The 22045-nt window shown below is 43.4% G+C and overlaps 1 protein-coding gene across 1 annotated transcript in view; it reads left to right on the top strand.

The window, feature by feature from the left end:
• The window catches only part of ARHGAP31 (Rho GTPase activating protein 31), a 59846-nt gene that overhangs the window by 17389 nt on the left and 20412 nt on the right, over positions 1-22045 (top strand). The window contains exons 2-3 of the mRNA XM_056487658.1: positions 18623-18725; positions 19202-19346. Coding sequence (XP_056343633.1) covers positions 18623-18725; positions 19202-19346 — 248 coding nt within the window. The remainder of the gene's footprint in view (positions 1-18622; positions 18726-19201; positions 19347-22045) is intronic.

Below are 22045 nucleotides of genomic sequence, written 5' to 3'. Positions count from 1 at the left end.
ATGTACAGAAAGATCAGAGCAAAGTGAGAAAGACACAGAACAGCAGGAGAGTTGCAAAAACCTTTTTTAGCTCTCTCTTTTTTCTTCCTCTTTTTGTTTAGTGTATACATTCATATAGAAATAACATTTATGACCCAAAAGAAGCTGCAGGAATCTCCTGCTGTTCCTTGTCTCTCCGATGGCAGCCCTAAACCTTCCTGTCTTGATGTGTCTCATCTGTCTGTGTTTCCTGATGGATGTTGCAGTCTCCAGATGTTTGGATATCTGATTCATCTCAAAGAAGACTGTGAAACATTAGGTATTTTTAAATACCCAGCCTTATAATTGCTTTGTTTAACGTTGCAACTTTCTGAACTCATGTAAGGCAATAATAAAAATCACTGCTGTTTTCCTTCAAAGTTTTTTGCCATTGCTGCTTCTAAATTTGTGTGCACACAATGGCTTTTGCCTTTGCACTTGCAAGGTTATAACATTCCTGTTTCCGGAATATTCCAATGGCTTTTTTTTCAAACTCTCTATAAAAGTTCCTATGAGGAGTGCCCAGGCTTTTGTGGGGCAGATGTTAACCAAGTGCTACCAAACTGAAGTTAAGAAATTTCCCCAACAAAACCTGAAGTCAGATGAAACAGAACTTGTGCCTGTTGTCTACAGAGGTCTACAGGCTCACAAAGCTGACTTGAATTGCACTTGAGTTTTGCATATCTCAGTAGTCTGCTGGATTACACTCTGGAGCTCTCACACTGGCCTTTGCCATGTCTCGGCCAAAGCTGGAGATGAAGATGCCTCTCTGAAGCCCTGTTCATTCCTTGAACTTATTCTTCTCAAATTGCTCTGATCAGGGCTGAAGTTGAAGTACAGACACCTGACTTCAATTTCCTGAAATACAGGGTATTCAGCTGCAGGATTTTTATCTGAGTCTGTCTGTAGCTTGGCTCCAAGAGAAAGAAGAATAAATACTACAGGCCAGGAGACTGCAGATGCAAAAAATTATAGACTTTAAAATGTCACTAGCTGAGCACATAATAGATATTCTTCGCATTTTATGATTAGCTGTTATGTTCTGTTGGCCAGTGCTGCCTTCCAGATGCAATTTATAAAAGAGTCTCAGGTCAGGGTGAGGCAAGTCAGACTCAAAACTGGATTTGCTGAGAACACCACTATCTTTTGCAACTTTTCCTTAGTTTTCTCTGAGCAGGACAAGCCTGCCTGTGTACACCTGACTGTGACTTCCATCCGCTTTGCCATCTCCCCTTCCATTCCTAGTCCAACAAGACATCATCCACCCAAATATCTGCTTGCATACTGCAAAACCAACTGGTTTATGAACCAGGTTATGCAGCTGAATCATGCCATCATGTCCAGCATTTCAGATCAAGGGAAGTGCATTATGTGTAGGATTCATATGACTGTCACCCATCTCTGCCCAGAGACATCTTAGAAACTGGGATGACTTGAATGCTGTGTGTAAAACCAGTCTCTACATGGGGCCATCTATGCCTAGGAGTCCAGGGCACTGGTCTTTAGACCTTGGCAGCTGTATCTGCACTTTACAGATTTGTATTGATGTGTTTCCTTGCAACTCCTTTCATCAGCTGCTTAGGTGGTCCAGAGGCTCAGCTGGCCTCACTGAATGTCCCCTGTCCAGCATCTTCTGGTTTATGAAGCTGTGGAGTAGAAGGGGATGTGCAGAGCAGTGTGGCAAAGTTGGATAGGGCAGTCTGTACAAGCCAAGGGATTCAGTTAGGAACATACCCCTTGTCTGTATGTTGTGCCACAAACCTTCCCTAGCATGGGGCTCTTGTCACTTGGTGTGTCCTTTCAAGCACTCTATACACAGAGTCTTTTGCAGTGGGACACAAGCAGTTGAAGGGATTTTCATGCTTTCAGAAAAAGAGTGTCTTCATTTTGTTAATGTGGCTCTGAAAGATTTTTCCATCACCTTGTAGCCCTCCGACTTCTTGTCTCCATTTCAGCATGCTGCCTTTTACCACTGAGCTCCTCCAGAAGCACAGCCTGCATGGCATGGGGCCAGCCTCTGACCTCAGTGATACTAGTATAAACTGGGATACTGCAGCCAACTGGTATGGAAGTACTCAGCTCTGCATATACAGAAAGTATTCCTAGCCATAAAGGGGCTTATGATTTAAGTTAGTGAAATAGCTGATCAAAAGCAACTTCTGTGTGATGGGGATACTTACAAATCTCTCTTGTGACAAAGTGTTTCTGCAACATTCACACTTTCCCTGATACTACTAGAGTGAGCCATGAATTCATTCCAGGGAAGTCCAAGGAATGCACCATAACTCAACTGATGCCAAGAATGGAAAAAGAACCAAATTTTAGATGGATTTTTCAACAGAAGGTAGACTGTTGAGATTTGCTGCAGTTGACATTGAAGACAGTAGTGCTGTCAGCTCCAAGAGAAGTAGGTTTTGTTGACCTAGAACACTTTTCAGATTGCTGAGAAACTCTTGGTGAGGTGGATCTCGATCAGAGGAGTTTTCAAGTTGAAAGCTTTGATGACAGTGTCTGGACGGGAGGTTTTGGAGACCTGGAGAAAAGGTTCTGAGAGTGTTTGACACAGAATGAACTTCCCTGAATGAAACCAAGCTGCTGACACGTAAGATCTTTTGTGAGACTTCTGAAAATTCCTCTTTAGCCAGTGTCCCTTTTTGCTGTAATTGAAGAAAATTAATTGATAATAAAGAGTGGGAAAAAGCATTGTGATTGGAAAAGATCAACTGAACCTGAGAGATGGAGAGCAAGACAGCAGGAAGAGCCTCAGTTCATTCCTAAATTGGATCACATCCTTACTGTAATTCTTCCCCAGAAGGTGCAGTAGAGCAGCATTGCTCAGGCTTCTCAGGCTGAAGCCAAAAATGTTATTTCAGAACAACTGAGAGGCCATGACCAAAATTTTGCAGCATATTGGTAGACAAAGCAGAGACAGAGAGAGAGGGAGAGAGAGAGAGAGAGAGAGAGAGCAGGACAAAAGCCCTGGAAGGTGGGTCGAGGAGCAATGCTAGGGCAACACTTACTGGGCAGTGCAGGCTAAAAGTGTTTCCTGTGATGAGGCAGGAAAATATGGTCTGTGGTTGGTAGTTGACTCAGCTGATTTTCCCCATTCCTTCCAAGAACTCTTCCCTGGGATGCCTGCTGGACAGCAGGCAGACACATTTTACGGGCAGTTTCCAAAGGTCAGGCAGAGCCTGCTGGGCTCGGCATATTCTCCTGCAACCTTACAGGGAGCAATATAGGACAGGAAGGTCCAAGGTCATCTCAGAGCAGTCCTGGGGACATCTGAGGAGTCTCTGGGGTGGGATGTGCTTGGCCATCCCATCCAACACACATACACTTGGATTTGAGAAAAGCCATTTCCACATGGAAGTTAGCAGAGCTAGAGCAGTCATGAGATCTGGGTTCTGACAGCCCTGCAGTCTGTTGGCTCAGGAGACAGCAGTTTGGAATCTTCCTCTGGACAAAGCAGGGAATGTCTGAAGGGGTGGATATCGATCCCAATATCCAAGGAGAGCCCCAAGCATGGTTCTCCTGTCTGCCTCATAGCATCAGCAGCTGCTGGTTTGGACCAGTCTGCATGTCCTTGTGTGAGCCAGGGCAGCTGGAGGTGGGTTTGTTTTCTGTCAATCTCATGGCAATGTTGCTGCTTCAGGCTACTGCCTTGGTGTGAGGAACAGCATCCTAGAAGAGACACCCAGTGTACTGCTGACTGCTCCACGGCTACCCAATCCACATGCCCAGCGTGGGAAGTGGTCAGACCACCCTGAAGACATCAACAAAGCTATCATGTTTGCTGACATTTCAAGGGAACAGAGAAGGGAACAAAAGCTGGGAAGAAAAGCTAGGAACAAAACTCTTTGATGCAGTTTAGAGTTGCAGTTGGAAGATACGGGCCTGAATTGTAAATGCCATATACAAGTGCATTTTTCCTGGGGAGGGATTTTAAACCTCCATCCAGGTCCCAGAGATGGGACTTGAGTCTGAATTCCAGGGAAAGAAAATTATGCTGAAAACTGAGTTTGCTGTGAAATCAAAATGAAAGGTAAAGAAATGAAAAGAATGGGTAGCTGAGGAGATGGAGGAAATCAGTAGACAAGGAATGAAAGAAGTATGGTATAACTTATTTGTAAAGACAGAGCATCTTTTCCAAGGAATTCAGGCCTCTTCTCACCCACCTCCCACCCCCAACCTCCCTTCCCAGAAATGATCAGAAATATTGCAGTTTCTCCCTAGATGACCCTTTGGTAGCATCTTGCTACTATTGTGGTATTCAGTTATGAGACAACCATTTAAAAGGAAAAAAAAAAAAAAAATATATATATAGAAGTGACACCAAGCCACAAAGCACAGGACCAGTTCCAAACATTCCCGGGCACAGGGCTGCTGAAGTCTGTTTGGCCCAAACTGACTTCTAGGACAAACAACCCAAAAGGTTTCTCTGACCATCTGATCAGTGATCTCTAATTCAAATCTCCTGATGTTTTAGCCTGTATTTTCAGGTTTAGGGTTAAACTTTGGGTAGGGAGTGGTTTGGTGGAAGCTTGGGGCAAATTGATCTTCCTCCAGAAAAACACATTTGTGTGAGATTTTCAACTTAACTTTCTGGGTCAGTGATTCTGACAAAGCAGTTGCAATTTCTGCATGCTTTACCAAGTTCTGAATTTTTGAAAGTAAGTTTCTACTTTCCCAGAGTTGAGATACAGGAAAACTGGCTCTTAACCTTAGGTCTTCCCTTATCTCAGTGCATGACTCAGGCTGCTAAATTATTTCTGTTTCTCCTGTTTGCACCTATGGGATGAGAATGATCCTTATCCTCTGTTAGTTCATGACTCCTTGCTGAGGGCTTAGATTTTTTGCTGACAGAAGCAAAGCACATTTTGTGAGACCATGCTGAGGTTTTATCCTCACAACGGGGGATGTGACATACAAGCAAGATTTCAAATGAGGGGGTTTTGTGTCCTGAAGGTTGAAAAGTAAACCATAGGACACTTACCTCCTTTTTTCTCATTCATTGACAAGAAACACATGCAATATTCCGGGTTTCAGCTTTCAAGGAACACTGCTGCTGTCCTCGGAATTGTACAGAGAGGCAGGCATTGATGATATCACTCAATGTCCATTAGAGCTGGTTCCTGTTTTGCACTATACTGTACTCCATCTTCTCCTACCACAAGACTTTCTTTCATCTAGAATTGGAATAAAAAGGGAGAAACTACCCCTAAATAAAAATTCTCCAAAATATTTAATTACATTAAAAATAATGATAAAGGAGTGAACATATTTCACCTTCTGTATTTGAATATTGGTTGAAAAATTGAACAGAATCCATGCATTCTGGTGAAACATTTTGATTTTGTGAAATGCACACCTTCCCACTGGAAAAGTTTTCAGCTGGGTGATTTTCAAGTGGCCTTTCTTCCCACACGCTTTAGTATCCAATTTAAACTCCAGCTGCTGGTTGTGGTTGTCCCTTGTAGTGAGTACTGGCACTTATGCTTTCCTTCAACACAGCAAACTCTTCCAGGGAATCTTTCTGTGGCTTAAAAGGTATCACCTGATAACGACATGGGAAGGCGGGTGAGATGGTTTTGTCTTTGTCTCAGTGCAGAACGATTCCATTCAGAGTAATCTGATGGATTTTGAGTATCCAGGAAGCCTGCCTCCCAGCCTCTTCCTGAGAAAGCAGTTCTACACGATACTATGTCTCAGTCTTAGGAGATTTTCCATGCTCTTTAATATTCTCTCACTGTGTGATTCATTCATAGCTACAAGCCCTTGATCACCCCGAAGCAGCTGTTTCCCTCGATGTTATGCCTCCCCTGTGCAGACCACTACTGTATGCCTTCATTACTCTACTGGTCATTCGGGCCAGCTGTACCTATTTACCACCAGAACTTTGATCTTCCTTACTAGTTAATCCCTGTAGGTCATTAGAGTTTCTGCTCCTTTTCTCTTCCTCCTCCCCTTATGCCGCATGGTATCCTGTTTTCCTTGTAACTGCAGCCACACTGCAGGGCTGAAAGACTCAAGGATTTTTCCATTAATAATCCCTACGCCCTTTTCCTGGTCAGTACACTGCTTGAGAGGGATTGAGGTAATTCATTCACGAATAGCAGGCAGTACTTAGAGAGGGGGAAAGAGCGACAGGAAGATGTGGGCTCAGTGGAGTGTGTTTCTCTTGCGCGACCCTTCATCCAGGGGCAGTTTTGCTGCCGAAGCAGCTCGTGGTCCCCCCCATCCCACGTGTGTGGGCACTAGCACGGCTCCAGCTATGGGGGGCACACACCCTCCGTGCCTGGGAATGCTTGCTCCAGTGTCAGCATTGCAAATTTCAGCAGCCCTGGCCAACTCCTGCTAGGAGAATGTAGGTGGGCTTTTATCCTTTGCGTTACATCCTCACCAGCCGTTAAGATTTTGTAATTGCACCTTAAGGATTTCTTCTGGTGGGGAAAACCAAGCCCCAGTTCACTCTCTTGCAGCTCTGCTGGCTCTGCCAGGCTTGGGGCCACATCTGCTGCTGGCTACAGCTGCAAACAGCTGGAATAATTTTGTCAGCCTCTGTGGCAATTTATGGACAGAAATTGGAAGTCTAGTCCTTTGCTTAATTACTACAGTGTCACAGGAAGGTGACTAGGCCACAGATAGGAAAAAAGTAGAAAATCACATTATAATAACGTATTTTATTGTCATATAGCTTTGACTCATCCTGGAGGACCATTAGAAGCAGTAGTTCTAGACAGTCTGCTAAGGGACAAGTCCTATTCTAGTCATTTCTGTTCACCCCTTAGTAAACACCCTTCCCACCCACCTGTCTATACCACATCCATGCCACCATGCAGTGGTATGCATGTGGTATAGAAAGTGCTGGGGGGCTCTATTTCCCCAGTCAAGCGAAAACCTTTTTAGCTTGGGTGCATGTCCTAAGGAGACCCAACTCCTTGCTCTGTGAGGAAGGCCATGGGACCCTCAAGGCTGAAATCCTTGGCAGCACTGTTGCCCTGACTGCCCATGCTCCCCACCCTCTGCCCTGCTGTGTGTCCTGTAGCCACAGGCTCCATGGCTGTTTCTTACACTGTGCAGTGAACTGCAGACTTCCTGGTGGGAGATGAGACAAGCCCATCAGCTTCTCTAACAGGACAAATGCAAACCTTGGATATCATGGGCTGGGGGAGGCCTGAAATGATATCTGGTAAGGTTTTGTCTTCTCTGGTGTGACAGTGGCACACACAATGGCAATCTGTGGGGTTGAAGTGATTCAGCTTGGTGTGAGCTGTGTTCTGCACATTTGTTGCCCATTTTCTCCACTGTTGACGAAACAGTGCTGGCAGTGGTAGTGATTCCTCCGTTTGAGAGAATAAAAAAGAAGGCAATAGTCTGGTGTAAAGGTCTTGGCATTTCCCACAGCTTATGACAGCGCTGCTGGAACGCAGGGGCTGTGGCTGTAGCTATCCTATTGTGAGCTTACATTCCTTAGCAGCGGGAAATCGGCAGCTGTAATTAGTCTCTGATGTTCTCTGCTAAAAAGTGATTTTCTGGTACTTGCAAATACCAGCATCCCTAAGACATAACTGTATTGTTTTGACCTCTTCTCTCTCCTCCTCATTGAGAGGGACCCCAGAAGTTCTCCAAGACTACTTGGAAAAAAACATCCATCACTGCTCCTTCCTATTACATACCTTTCTCCATGCTATTTTGTTTTTTCTTTCTTGGCCACTGTGTAGAAAAATGGTTCCTGCTAATCCTCATGGAAAAGGACACAGATGCCATCAGGAAGCCCATTTGCTTTAGGAGGAAGAGGACCCTGACATCAACAGGAAGAGCTGTGCAGTGGAGCTGCTCCTGCCTCTGAGAGAGGGGGAACTTGAAAACAATGTCAGCTAGCAGTTTAGTACTGGTGGCAGGAAACGCAAGCACCCTGGTGTTTGCTGTGCAGAGGAAATGATAAGCACTACCTGGCCTGACTTGGACCAGAGATAGCATGGGGGAAAAAAGGTGGGGAGGGGAAGCGGGAAAGTTGTTTTTCTTCATACTGGTTCAGGGCCTGTCTTTCGTAAAATGGAAAACAAAATGAAGAGTGAAATATGGAGCATATCAGGAATCTGTTGGGGGGCTTGGAAACCGAGGAACACAATTGCCAAGTGGCTAGATTTACTGCTTTAGTAACTGCTTGATATTGGGTTTTTTCCCATTGTTAGCACTGAGAATGACCCGTAGTTTGATAATCCCTGGCATGCATATTTATTGAGAGGTGAAGGGAGTGAGAGGCTTGTATCCCTTGTGGAACTGGGAGGATTTTTTGTGCAGGAAAGACATGGGGACATGGCTCCCACTGGGAGCAGAAGGGCCTTGGGAATACAAAGAAAAATATTGTATAGATGAATATCTTTCCTGACTTGTCCTTACTAGGTGAGGGGATAGAAGCCTTCTTGAGAAGTAAGGAGTTACCATCGTGCTGCATAGCTTATTCAGCTTTGTTTCTTTTCCTCTGTTGCTAGTGTCTTTGGAAGCAACATTGTGCCTCTTGTGATCAATGACCATCTGACAGAATCAGTTTCTATTTCTGATGCCCTTACACCTCTGGCAGGCAGTTGCAGAGGCGAAGTCCCTGCAGCTTAGCCTTGGAGAAACCATTCCTTGTCCTCTGGGTTCATCTCAGTAGTTATGTGCTGACATCCTGAGGTGGAGATGAACAGACACAAATAGCATGGCAGGAAGCATTCTAAACAATCCTAGCCCAGCATCAGCCTCTAGAAGGCTAGGAGGCATTGTGACACCATCTGCAAATGTTGTTCTGCCTCCTTTGCTGTCCTTGCTGGTTCTCTCAGGTTCTGGAGAGTGAGCAAACTGCCCTCTTGCACATTATGTGACCACTGATGTGCCACAAGGCTGGCAGTTGGAGCAGTGCTGTGCTCCCTGCTGTTTCTGAAAGCAGATCTGAATGAGCAGCACCACATCCAGATATTTGAACCAGGCTTCTGAGCAGCTTCTTCTTGAGCTCCATACCTGGATTCATCCTTCCCAACACATACCCTCCCTGGTACATGGAAACTAAAACAAGATCCTTGTGAATAAGGCTGTAAGAGTATACTTTAGAGTACTGCAGCCTCTGAAGATGAAAAGGTGTAGCCAATAAGACCTATATCCCACGGGCTGCCCTTCTTAACTAAACTACTGGGTGAAACCAATCCACTGAGATTGGTTCTGGACTTGCTTATTCAGATATCCATGCATGCTTGAGGAACAGCCCCCCAGACTAACAGCTTTCCTTGGCAGTGAGTGAGTGCTTCACCCAGCAAAGCCTTCAGCAGCAACAAGCAGGACAATACTTCAAAAAGCAAGTGCACCAGCGTGTCATGATGTATCCTCCAGACTTATGACATTGGCCTAGCATGACTTTGACATCTTTTGACTTTGTTAGGCTTTGATTGGCATCTCAAGAAAACCTAACTGTTTCTCTAAGAAGAGTTTCCTGGTAATGCACATGAAACCTCTCTCTCACACACATACATAAAGAAACAAATATATCTGTATATGTAAAAAATACATATGAATTCACTGAATTCGCTGAAACTCACACCAGCATTTTGTACTCCTGTGAAGCTGGTGAAAATGCTTCTACTATTTGTGTACCTCCTTTGCTAGTATTTGCATGTCACAGTAAAAGGTAAGAGGGTGTAGACAAATTGATTTTATTTTCTTTTGTGGAAGATACTGATGAGTCCAATGGGATTTTTTGTATGAGTGTGTTTCTTTGGGTCGGGCCCAGGCAACCTGGCAATGAAAACACTCAGTCTAAATATATGCTCAGCAGCTGAGCAAAGATGGAATGGATTTGGTGCTGCTTGGCTACAAATTATAATGCCTGATTATTGCTAGTGGCTTTGCATGTTTGTTTTCAATCAGATTGAGATCAGAAAGCTTTATTTACTTTTTCTCGAAAGTCTGTTTTCATTTGCCTTTCACTTCTCATTTGCAGCCATTATGGGTTTGCATTTAGGCTCCTCATTTGTCTGCCTGTGATATGTAATGATACTCAGTGATTTTTCCTGCTCCTTGCCCTAAGTTGTTGACTGTCTGTAAAACAACCCATTTGGAATAACCTCTGAAAATTGCAGTACTGCTCTTGACTAGAAGAACTCCAGAGGCAAGATCAATGAGAGGCCTGAGTGAAAGAGCATTGCCACATAACCTAGTGCCAGTCTGCATCAGTCCTTCAGTGTAACAGGGCAAAAGAAAAAGAAGGGAGAATATATAAATATGTCCTGTGAGATTCAACCATGCCAATTTTCTTCCACATGAGAGCTTGGTCCGGGACCAGATTCTTTATTACTTTGTACTTTGCTACTGAATGATAACCTGGGCTCTCAGTGGGATGATGGGCCCCTGTTCTCCCTTTCACACACCTGAGCTCATTGGCACTGCCATCCTGAGTTAGCTGACACAGCTGGATGTGTACTTTAAGGCTTGGGAGTGGCTGCCATGTATACTTGTAAATGTGTGGCAAGTGTGGAAGGAGAACCATGAGTGCTAGTGGATCTCCATCCTCTCTTTGCACATTTGAAGGGACAACAGAAATTTCCTGGAAAAGAACAGCAAAAATAACTGCAGAGCAAGCCCTTTGCTGAAGCATGGGCGTTCATGAGATAACAACCTAGTTCCTTTCTTCATCCTGTCTCTTCCCCAGCCTTCCAATGGCATTTATTTGGGAATTAGTTGCTTTGTCACCACCATGCCATCATACAAAACTGAGTAAGGATCTGTCTAACAGTGAGAGATCATTACAGAGCAGCACAGAAACTGTGGGTAGATTCCATGTCCTCTAGAAATTGCTACAGTTTTCAGTGTATGGAGATGGTGTTTGAGAAGGGCACAGTACAAAGGATTTCAAAATTGTTTAACTAGTTGCTGATATTTTTCAGGTGCACATCAAGACCTAAGCACTCAGAATTTCTTTCTAACAGCCCCAAAAACCTTGTAAAGAGAAACCCGAAATCCCTATTGCCTGGCATACTAGAGTCCAAGTGGAAAAGTACTAAGGGAGAAATTAACACTGACAGCCAGGTAGGGAGCATTGATCCCCTTGAATTGCTGCTTTCCTGATTCTGGGATCCTAAGAATCCTATGTAAGAATCTCAAAGTGTCAAAGGAGATTTTGGTTTCTACATCCTTATAGCAGTCAAGAAGCATGTGTTAAATCTTACAAGTTGCCTCCAGAGTAATTATGGGACTGTAAGAAAATAAGCAGGTCAGCATGAGGTGGCAAACCCAGGTAAAAGATGGAGACTGCACTTGTTTTTTTAACTTTCTTCTGAAGCTCTTGTAAATGAAAATATGTAGATCAAAATCTGGTGAGAGGAAGAAGAAACTTATGGAGTCCGTATAATTTTGTTCTTTTGCTGCCAAGAGTTAAGTGGGTTAGCATGGCTTACTTTGGTTTCTATGCTTCAGAGGAGAGCAGAAGGGAAAGCATGATACAGAAAATATGCCATAAGCTTGTTTATTGATCTGGATGAAAGACAGCAGACTCTCAAGAGACTTCAGATGAAGCCTTCATTACTGGATTTCTTTCCCATTACCCAACACTTACCTGGGCTCTTCCCTGGCAGGCTGCTTCTCCCAGCTTCCTTGAGCTGAAGCATCGGCATCACCCTTCTCCTGCACTCCATCAGCTGGTGCAGCCGTTGGATTTGTTAGTGGTTTTAACACGTCACCAGAATTGAGGTCAATGGCAGAATTCTGTCTTACAACTTGCTTATCATCGCCGTATCTAGGCATTTACCGAGACAGAGGTCAATCCATTACATGTGGCTTTAAAACTATTCCGATATTTTCTATACTTACACCCAAGTTCATTTCCAGACACAGCATAAATTGTCCAGTTACTCCTATCTTCAGAATTTTTTATCCAAATTGCTTATGCTGTGGTTAAAAAAATACTGTACAATATCCACCCTAATTGGCTGTGAATCAGGGTTGTTAGGATTTGAATGGTTAGCTGAGGACGTGCACATCTCATTGACCTGCCATGCAGAACCTGGGCCACTGTTTTCCGAGGTGGTTGTACCACAGTCATAAAAGTTAGGACTGGAGATATCCTGTTCTGTTATCTGGTCTTTTTTTTTTTTTTTTGCAGGAAATTGTCAGCAGGATATTTTTCTAGCAAAACTATTCTAGTATTTAGTACAAACTCTTTCAAAAGTGCCTGCATTACAGAATTTGCCAGCTATGTCAAGGTAAAGTCACATTTCAGAGAGGCACAGTGACTGTCGGGGCTGAGAGTCAGCATTCAGTGTCTGCTGCTTTGGCAGTGCTTTCTCTTAGGCTTTCTTTGATGTGTACTGTCTATGAGCTGGGCAGGTCTGCCACGGGCTTTTCCATTCCTGCTTCAAACATCACAGTTGTCAGATCTGCTCTGGAAAAATCAGGTGTTCCTACATGTCTTATTTAAATATGTTAGATGTATGCTGAGTATAATATCAATGGGGGCAAAAAAAATCCTTGATGGTGGTGCCGCTGACTTCACTCAAACTCACAGCTGAGCCTGCAGGTTGTGTTTAAATGTATGAGCTTGAAATCAGAAGGCCACATCCCAAACAGCACTCAGTATTTCCATTTCCCACACAGGCCATGGAGGGTCATGGCTCTCAGCATCTGACAGATTTGAGATCTGTTTTTCCTACATTTTTGCCCACCAAATCACAACCGGGCACAGGATGGTGCTTTCATTGCAGGGAATGGCACCTTTGTGATATTGCAGGGGCATTTGTCACAGAAGCAGAGGGGAAAAATTACATGAAGTGTATGACTTACATAGTGAATCAATTGTGCTGTCCATTTGGACAGGATCACCTTGGTGCCATCCTTTTAAACTGTGTTTATGGCTGGTAAGGGGGAAAAGCCAAGGTGAATTGCAGCACACTGGTTTGTTTTTAGGCCTGTTTGTTGCTGTTTATCTGTCTCCTGCTGTTTAAATACAGGGGTGTGAGTATGGAGGGGGTGTGGCAGCTTAGCCACAACTAACAGCAAATTTAATACTGAAATTTGAGAGTGAGACAGGTTTTGCTTTTTTATTTTTGTTTTTGTTTGGTTTTTTAGTTTGTTTTTTTTTTTTTTTTTTTTTTCCTTGTTTTAATTCTTAAAATTAATTTAGTGCTGGTGAAAAGTATGTACAGACAACCTGAAGACGGTAGCTCTTTGTCCTTGTAGTGTGTTTATGTCCTGAGAGGGCAAAAGAGACCCTCTGCAGGGAGTTTGGATGCTGTGGTCCCTTCCATCTCTGGCTGCTACTGGCAAGGAGACGGCGGAAGGCAAAGGAAATGCTGTGTGGTGGGAAGGCTGGATTTATCCTTACCTGCCACTGGTTAGGGCTATGCACTGGGAGAAAATCTAGTGTTGTGACTGATGCGCCACACCAGGGCTCGGGTGAACTGCAGGGAGGAGAGCGCAGTTTGGTCTGCTCTCGAATCTGTTTCTAAACCAATCTTATGCCGAGTAAAAATCAGGCAATGTCAGCAAAAAAGAAAAAAAAATATGAATCAGCTTTAAAACTCGTGATTTACAGTAGAAAGTCAGGAAACACAAAAAAATGTATCAGAGATACTGATGGTCAAGTATGTTGCCATTTGTGCAATGTTGTTCCTTTCCTGTGATTAGTATGCCAATATTAGTTTGTTCTGTTTAATTATTTTTTTTGTACAAAATAACAACTCTTCCTTAGTAGAGAAAGGAAATATTTCCTATTTTAGTCATTTAAATTGAAACAAGAGACTTTTGACCTTTTTTATCATGGTATTGACATAACATGCCAGGAAGCATGTGCTACTATCGGCAGTAATTGAAGACAATAAAAAAAATTGATGTATAGCAAGACCAAAATGATGAAATAAAAATGCTTATAACTTTTTTTTATGGTGCAGGATTCTTTGCAGGGAGAAATAAAAAAAAAAAAGCCGAACTATTTCCTGCAAGTCAAAAATCAAAAAGTTTGTGTTCCAGTTGAAATGAAAGGTCTATATTTATCATCCCGGTAGATGAACTAAAATTAAAATAAAATTAGAGAGGAAACCAATTACCAAGGAGGTCCTGACTATCTGTCACCAGTGCTTATCCTTACAAGGAGAAGTCTGAGAAAATAACAGAAAGATAAAGTAAAAAATTAAGCCTGCTGCTGTTCAGTCCCATTCAGTTCAGTGTGCCCTGAACACATGGCCCAGTCCAAGTTAGCTTACAAGTCTAACTGGGCACTATTCACACGGACTGGTTAGGGTGTCTGACTTAGCAACTTCCTCCCTGGGATCCTTCTGTAACCCATGGAGACTCAAAGTTTCTTCAGGAAGGAGGCACTGAAAGTCACAGGATATTGCCTGCATCTCCAGCTGGATCAGCATCTTCCTTGCTCTTTGCTGGCTTTGGTGGGAGGCCAGGAGGCCATCCTCCCACTGACCACTGAATGGGGTCACTCCCTCTTTTCTTAGTGGCCTCTCCTGCTTGAGCTGCTTGGGAATTTAAATAGGAACATGCTTAAAGGTCCCTGCAGATTAGATACACAATGCTCAGTCCAGTGCCAGATGAAGCCTTTGTCAGGCAGGCAAAGAATGGACACCTTGCTTGCTGGTAGGGAGGTTTGGTGGGTGGCAGCACAATGGCTGGGAAGGGGCAGGAGAAGGGAGAGCCAGCAGTGCTGGGAGGTGGGAATTTCATTGTTGCTGGGGGGATCAGAATGAGGACAACATGGTGCCTGACCCAGTGAGAGTAGCAGACACATGTAAAGGAGGTGGGCATGAGCTGTTGTCTTGGAAAAGACCCTGGTGAAGGTGCATGTCTGTGTACACTGAACTTGGACGTGACATCCAGTGAGAGTGGAACGAGTTACTGTGACTGTCCTTCTGGTTTATTTTTGTCTAGGGGAAGAGAAGTATTGTCTTTTGTGTGCAGTATGTTTATAACTCAATTTCCCTTCTGACTGATGCCTTGCTCCATGCTCTCTCGTCCTCCTCCATCTGGTTTCTATTGTAGTTTTAAATGAGGACCATTTGGCTATCTGGCAGAACAAACAGGGTCTGTGTGACACCAGCTGCCCCTTCCAGCTTCTAAGCTTTCTAAGCTTCCAGCACAGTTTTAATTTTAGGAGTGTCAAGATTGGACTCCCTCTCCCCCATCTCCTTTCTGTGCCTGCACATACAGCCCCTGCTGCAGATCCCCATACACATCTGATCTTCCTTTACGAGACACCCAGCCCTGTGATTTACATGCCCTGTAACTCTGATAGAGACATGTTGTAAATCACATGCCAGTGCCTGTACCTTCCTGCATTCAGTGTTGATCCCAGCCTCAATTCCTCAGGAGTCACGTCTGAAATAATCCTACCATCTCAGCACCTCCTGGAAGTGGGAGAGAGCTGCTCACTACTGTTCTAACCTCACCAGCCCCGAAGGTCCAAAAGGCTAAGCTTTGTAGGAGATCAGAGCTGCTCAGGAATGCCAAAGCTACAGATCGTGCTCAAAGAAAACATTTATTGTGCTCCAGTTCCATACAAGTGCTGCATTTTGGGGCTTGATTTGCAGGAAGTTGATGTAGTCCCTTCACCTCCAGAGATCTGAGGTTGAAGTCTGTAATTTTCAGTTGCAAGGGAAAAGTGTCCTATGTGGGATTTTTTTTTTTTTTTTTTTGACATCACAAAACAGCCAGAAATTTTGTCATCACTGACTGTTTGTCTTCCTTTGAGCCAAATACCTGGTAGGACAGGAAATCTTGTACCTGATGAGTGAAGGGCACTGGCAGAGATATGTGAGAAGCCCAGGGTTGGAAAAGCAAGGAAAAATGCAGGGCTGCAGTAAGAGATACTGGCAGAGCTCAGTGCATATTATCTACTTGCAAGCTATAGGTTGTCTCTGCTGTGGAGTTTTCACTTTTAAAAATGGGTTGAATTTTATACATTTGCTACAGATTGTTCTCTTCAGGCCCCTGTTTTTTGCTTACCAGTCCTCAACAGATGGATCTAGCCTTCTCTTCTTCTTACCTGCCTGAGACCTCTTGACCTAATTTACTCCAAGGAAACTTAGAATTCAGCCAAAAAAATTGTGTGATTTAATAGATATTACTTTCAAATTAGTCACAACAAACATCAGTATCTGCAGTTTTAGTTGGTTTTCTTATTCTTAACACTGAGGTTTTAAAAAGTATCTGATAAAGGATGCTTTGTGCATGGACCCCATTTTTTGGCAGCCAGGCACCATCATAGGAGGCTTGTCTCTTGTCTCCATGAAAGACTGTTAACCTTTAAACAAACCGTGTCATGTGGCTATCATGATCAAATATGTTTTCTGTTCAATTAATTATTCTTTTTTTCAGGTTGCATGGAGTTTCAATGGTTTCTGTTCTCTGATCTAGAAAGATCTGAGGTGGACGTGGATCTGCCTAACTTTCATTTTTGCTGGTTACATGTCATTTATTCTGACAGCCCTAACAAGAAGGAAATTTTAATGTCCCATGTATGCATAGCTTCTACTATAAAGATGTTAAAGCCTGATTTTCTAGAAATGGAGGCCTGAAGTAATTTGTCTTTCTTTCTTTTTTTTTTTTTTTTTTTTTTTTTTTAGCATTCTCATCATCATATGATCTGAGTTCCCTACTGCAGCTCAAGATAATCAGATCTTACTCAGCAATGGAAAGGTCCTCTTTTTTTTAATGTGTCACTTGGACTTTTCTTGGAAGGACATTAAGGAAATTTAATACTGCTTTTTTTTTTTTTTTTCTCTGTCTCCTTCCACACTATTTCGTCCACATAGGAAGTAGGTGTTACATGCATTGAAAGGAATGCTTCCCAGGTTCTTTCCTTTCTAGAAGGCTCTGATGCGCCTTTCCCACCAAAGTCCTTGAGGAGAGAATGCCATAACTCTGCGACTGTTGTGGACAAAGCTTTGACTCTGTAGACTTCACCTGTTCTCTTTGCAATTTCATGGCTTCATGAACACTGTTGTAGACTTAGGGCCTCTGCCATGAGCTCCACCCAACAACCTGAGGATCTTGAAAATCAGCACAAGGGCTTTGAGTGTGTACCAATGTATCCATGTTATGAGTGCCTGCTCAAAAAGCCTATAAAATCAGTTTTATCCTGTTGTTTTGGAGAAGCTCCTTTGACTGAGAAGAGTTAGTCTGCTTGGACTGTTCAGGCTTCCAAGTAATCACTGAGACTTTGTAGTTCTGCATTTGGGTTGGCCAAAAGACAAGAGAAGGGACACACAAAAGGACTTCTATTTTCTTGCCCTCAGCAAGTCAGGAGGCAGAGGGGCAGCACTTTCCTGACTGACTGGCTCAGTAGCAGTCTGTCACTGAGGTGGGTGCAAGCTTGGAGCCCTTCTCACCAGAGCTTGTGCCCTGCAGTACTTGGTAGGGATAGGTGCACCCATGAGCTGACTCTGGCCTCTATGGCTCCCATGAGAAATAATAAAATAATGAAAATTAATAATGTACCAACTGTTTTTGTTCAGGCTATCGTCTGAGTGCTGTCTCTGGATGCCATCTGCTGAAGCACATGTTAATATGTCATTATGCTCCTGAACTTTGAGCAGAAGAATTCAGGGAAAGTCCAGCCAGAGGCATTGTCTCCAGGGTGTCACAAAGATGCATTAATTGCTATGGCCTGGCTTTACAGTCAAATCTATGGCTTAGTTGGTTTTCCTCCGTACAGCTTTTGAAATGTGCAGTGCAGCAGAGTCAGCATTACAGCAGGGAACTTTTGACTTGTGCATTTACTGACTTTTGTGCCTGCGGCTCTATGAAGCACTGCATTAAATACACAGTAGTTTCTAGCACCTAATAAGGAAAGGCTTTCTTACTGTTACTGTTATAGCTTGGGTTGTTATAGTACTGGGGACAGGGAGGCTTGATCTGATCAAGAGAATGGGGGGTTCTTATACCTATATAATGGGGAAAAAATAAATATATACTTTGGGTCCAAGTCTGGATGTAAATGTTGTGCCTCCATCTCCTCTCAGCTTTAGGACTGGTTAAGTCTTTGTCTAGCTGTGCTGATGGAGTTATTTTGAAGCCGATGTCAGATTTTGTAAGTGTGCAGATCTAGTCAATATTTGAACTTTATACCCCCTCAGTGGGATTTATGAGCACTAAACTGTGGGTACGTAGGCTTATATGGAAGTGTGAATGCTTCTCTGATTGTTATCCAAGCCAATGAGACCTTTTGGCACAATTCAGCAAGGCTGGAGCTCTATACTGGGGAGGATGGAGGTTCCCAGGACCTCATGCTTTACCACATGCTTTCAATTAGAATGAAAGAGCTTTTATTCTATTTTGGAAGAAAAAGGAAGAGGGGGAAACTCTACCTTTCTTTTTGCTATGTTACTGTGACTTCAGGGTCAGTCATTGTCACATGTCAATGAGAATTGCATGGCACAACTGCAGCATATTCTTATGGCCACTTTGCAGGCATTGTTTTTTATTTGCCCTGTATTTGTATTTCTCTCATTGCTGTACCCTTCCCTGCATCCTCAGAGAGCTTCTGCTATTTTTTCATAGAACTGTCTCTGTGGTGACTTGTGTGAGCTGTCAGTGTGTATTCATTGGACATTTTGCTTTCCTCTTGTAGTCCCTTATGTACTGAAGAGCTGTGCAGAGTTCATTGAGACTCATGGCATTGTGGATGGGATCTACCGACTCTCAGGAGTGACATCCAACATACAGAAGCTGAGGTAAGGGCAATGTTTGGGAGTGTCAGAGGGATTCAGGGACCTTTTTCCATACCTGTTTGGTATTAGTTCCTCACGTACAGACTGTGGCCAACAGGGCTCCACACTGATGCAGAAGAGAAACTGTCTTTGAAGCTGGTAACAGGGGAAGACAACATTTTAGGGATTAGCCCCAAAACCCCTATATCTCCCTCTGCATCTGTTAGTGGGAAAGGGATGGAGGGTCTCCGTGCAAATGCCGAGTTGCTCTCTCTCACTTTGGGACAAAGCAATCTCTTTACATCAGTTTGAGGTGCATTCCCTGTGTTTGGGATAATGAAGACTAACTGAAACCTCAGGGCCTGAACTTGGGGCCAGCCTGCAGGGACATCTGCTTTCCCATTTGTTTTTTCTCTAGCTGTAAGCAAGTACTTAGGGTGGAGTACTGGCCTGCTACAGCTCCTATTCACCCATATTGTTATGTTTTCATGTTGTTTCAGACAAGAGTTTGTTTCTGACCAATGCCCAGATCTGACAAGGGAAGTTTATCTCCAGGACATCCACTGTGTGGGGTCACTCTGCAAGCTGTACTTCAGGGAACTGCCCAACCCTCTCCTCACTTATGAGCTCTATGAGAAATTCACGGTGAGACCCTTGGCTGTTCTTGTTCCTCTCCTGCAGAGTGGATGTGCTACAGATTCCTCCATGACAGCTGTTTGGGATTCACTCCAATGTCCTGGCTTCTGGTCCATCTATCCATATAAACACTTCTCAGTCCTCTTCCCTTCTCATCTTGTGTTGGCTCTTTTTTCCTGTCCTTGTTTCTTTTCACCATTTCATGTTTATTTCTCTCAGTTTGTCTGGTGTTTTCTCCCCTTTATCTTGCTCATTTTTTCACTGCATTGCTTCCCTGCTGCCTCTTTCTCTCCCCACTGTGCACCTTCTCCCAGCACTACTAATTATATTTCTTTTCCTCATTGCTGTCCATCACTGAGAGTCTTCTAGGTCACCTGGGCTTGTGATTATACTCACAGCGGTGTGGTTTCCTCCTCCCTGTCCCTCCAACTGTCCCTGACACCTGCACAAACTGATTTCCCAGCCCATGTGTAAACTTTTCTGCATCTGTCACATTTTTCGTACTGTTTGTTGGACTGCAAATGAGGATATCGGTTATGCCAGATATGGCATATCAGGTCCATCATGATCACACTATAAATACAAATGGCAGAGGAAAGTGGCAGCTGGCCAAGCAGAAATCTCTAACTTTGTTTAAAGAGATTACAATTCAAGGAGTAGTTACTTGATTCTGGAAAACAGCCATAGATTATACACGGGTACAGTTGGAGCTTCGGAGCTGACTGTGGGGGAGCAGAAATATAAGACCACAAAGCCTGAATTTTTAAGAGACTTGGCTAATTTTGATGACAGATAATATCTTATTAAAAGGTGGCACAGCAGGTTATGTTTGTTATTAAAGCTGCCTGTTTCTTAGCATTCTAAATCTACTTTCAGTTTTTTATGATGCCAACAAATTTACATTCCATCAAGGCTGAAATCTTGTGTGCTGAAGGTATGCACTTTCAGCTAGAAGAATTCATGAACTTCTCAAGATAACTGATGTGGGGGATGGGAAAGATTGTTTTTACAGTGTTAGAAACATCCGTCCTTTGTTAAGAATTTCTGTCATCCTACTCTTTCCCATTTGCTTGGGAGGAGGAGGCGACAGTCATTGCCAAAAATGTCAGATGTTGCATAGAAGTTCCTCAAAATCAGGTGTTGCTGTCTGAGTTATCTCTATCGCGAATCAAGCACTTCCAAGTGACACTGCTGTGGCACAGGAGGCACTGTCCACAGGGTCCTTACAAGGAGACGCTCTCCAAAGATTCCCTGCTCTGGTAAGAGGCATCAGTGCAAAGAGTGCTTGCTGTGCAGCAGAGCCAGATGAGACCAGCCAAGCAGGAACTTGCTGTAAGAGGTCAGAGAGCTGTTAGGGACATGACTCTGCTGGGGATCATGGGGTAGAGTGGCTTGCTGTGCTGCCTGACAGACGTGCAGTAATGTTAGGTGTCTTGCTGTTCCAATGCCAAATTTTAAGTAAGATTGGTCTTTGTTTCAAAGTGATGTATAGCCAAATCTTCAGGGAAAATCCTGAGCAGATTTGAAATGTTGACCAGTATCCTCAGGATAAAAGGATTCTGATGATATGGAGTAGGATTGCTGGAGACAGTCAGGAGGAATAGCATCTTGAAAATACAGGGTATCATTCAGTCTTTCACTGTAACTGATGAATCTCATTCTTGTTGGAACTATTTGGCTGGTGTCTTCTTGGCTATCACCACTGATTTATGTAATAAAAAATGCCCTAAAGGAAACATTAAGATTTAGATGGAAACTTTTTTTAGGAAAGAATATTTGCTGAAAAGTGAAGTTTTGAGATGATGACTTGCAGATTTTCAGTAGATACATTTGGTAAATAGCTTTATTCAAAAACAAAAGGGAAAACATGTCTGTAGTTGAGTGTTTCTTTTACAAGTACTTTCTAAAGGAAATGTTTCCACATTACATCAACATATCAGACTTACATAAAATGTCTTTCAGAAAAGGGTTCCAAATTTAAATTATAATTTCTGTTTGAGTGCAATGATTTTGGTCAATCTTGAACAGTTGTTTTCTAAAATCTTATGCCAGCTTCCCAAAATGTTGTCACTTTGTGTTGCCCAAAAAGATTTCTTTTTTAATCTCTGGCTTTTCAGTTTTTCCACTTAGCCACAAAATCCATTATTCATGTAAGCCTGCTCAGTAGGGATTTATAATTGGTAACCCGGCTGACAGGAAGCACAGTCAGACACCAGGAGGAAAGAAAGAAACAAGACCAATTCCCCAAGGAGCAGAAAACTCACTAGGAAGGTGTGTGTGCGTGGGGTGTCTGAACAGGGAACAGTGGCAGCTGTACCTCAGCAGACAAGTGCTGGTAGGAATAAAGAACACATGCTAATCACAGCCTGACTGAGCCAGAGCTGTCTGCGAGTTGGGATAGGCTGCACTGTTGAGTCACCACAGTGATTCAGACATTTCTGTCTAAGGAAAATCAAATATTTAATGATTAGGGAGGGGTTGGCCTTTTGGTCATCACTATGTCAAGTTCTCAGTTGTAACATCCTGGTCATGACCTCGCTGGCTATAAATTTTTGCCAGATGATTGCCATGTTGTATCCCAGTAATGGATGTTTGTTTCTCAGGACAGATAATTTGACTCTGCTTGGCTTGTTCTAGCCTGGGCATAGAGGGACCAAGTACTCCCTCAGAGCAAATCAGCTCTAGGAGGCCAAGTTTACTTTCTCTCT

This window comes from Oenanthe melanoleuca, chromosome 1 (genome assembly GCF_029582105.1).
Source record: "Oenanthe melanoleuca isolate GR-GAL-2019-014 chromosome 1, OMel1.0, whole genome shotgun sequence".
Classification (NCBI taxonomy): domain Eukaryota; kingdom Metazoa; phylum Chordata; class Aves; order Passeriformes; family Muscicapidae; genus Oenanthe; species Oenanthe melanoleuca.
The sequence above is the reverse complement of the archived record's forward strand: the minus strand, read 5'-3'. Positions and strand labels throughout refer to the sequence as shown.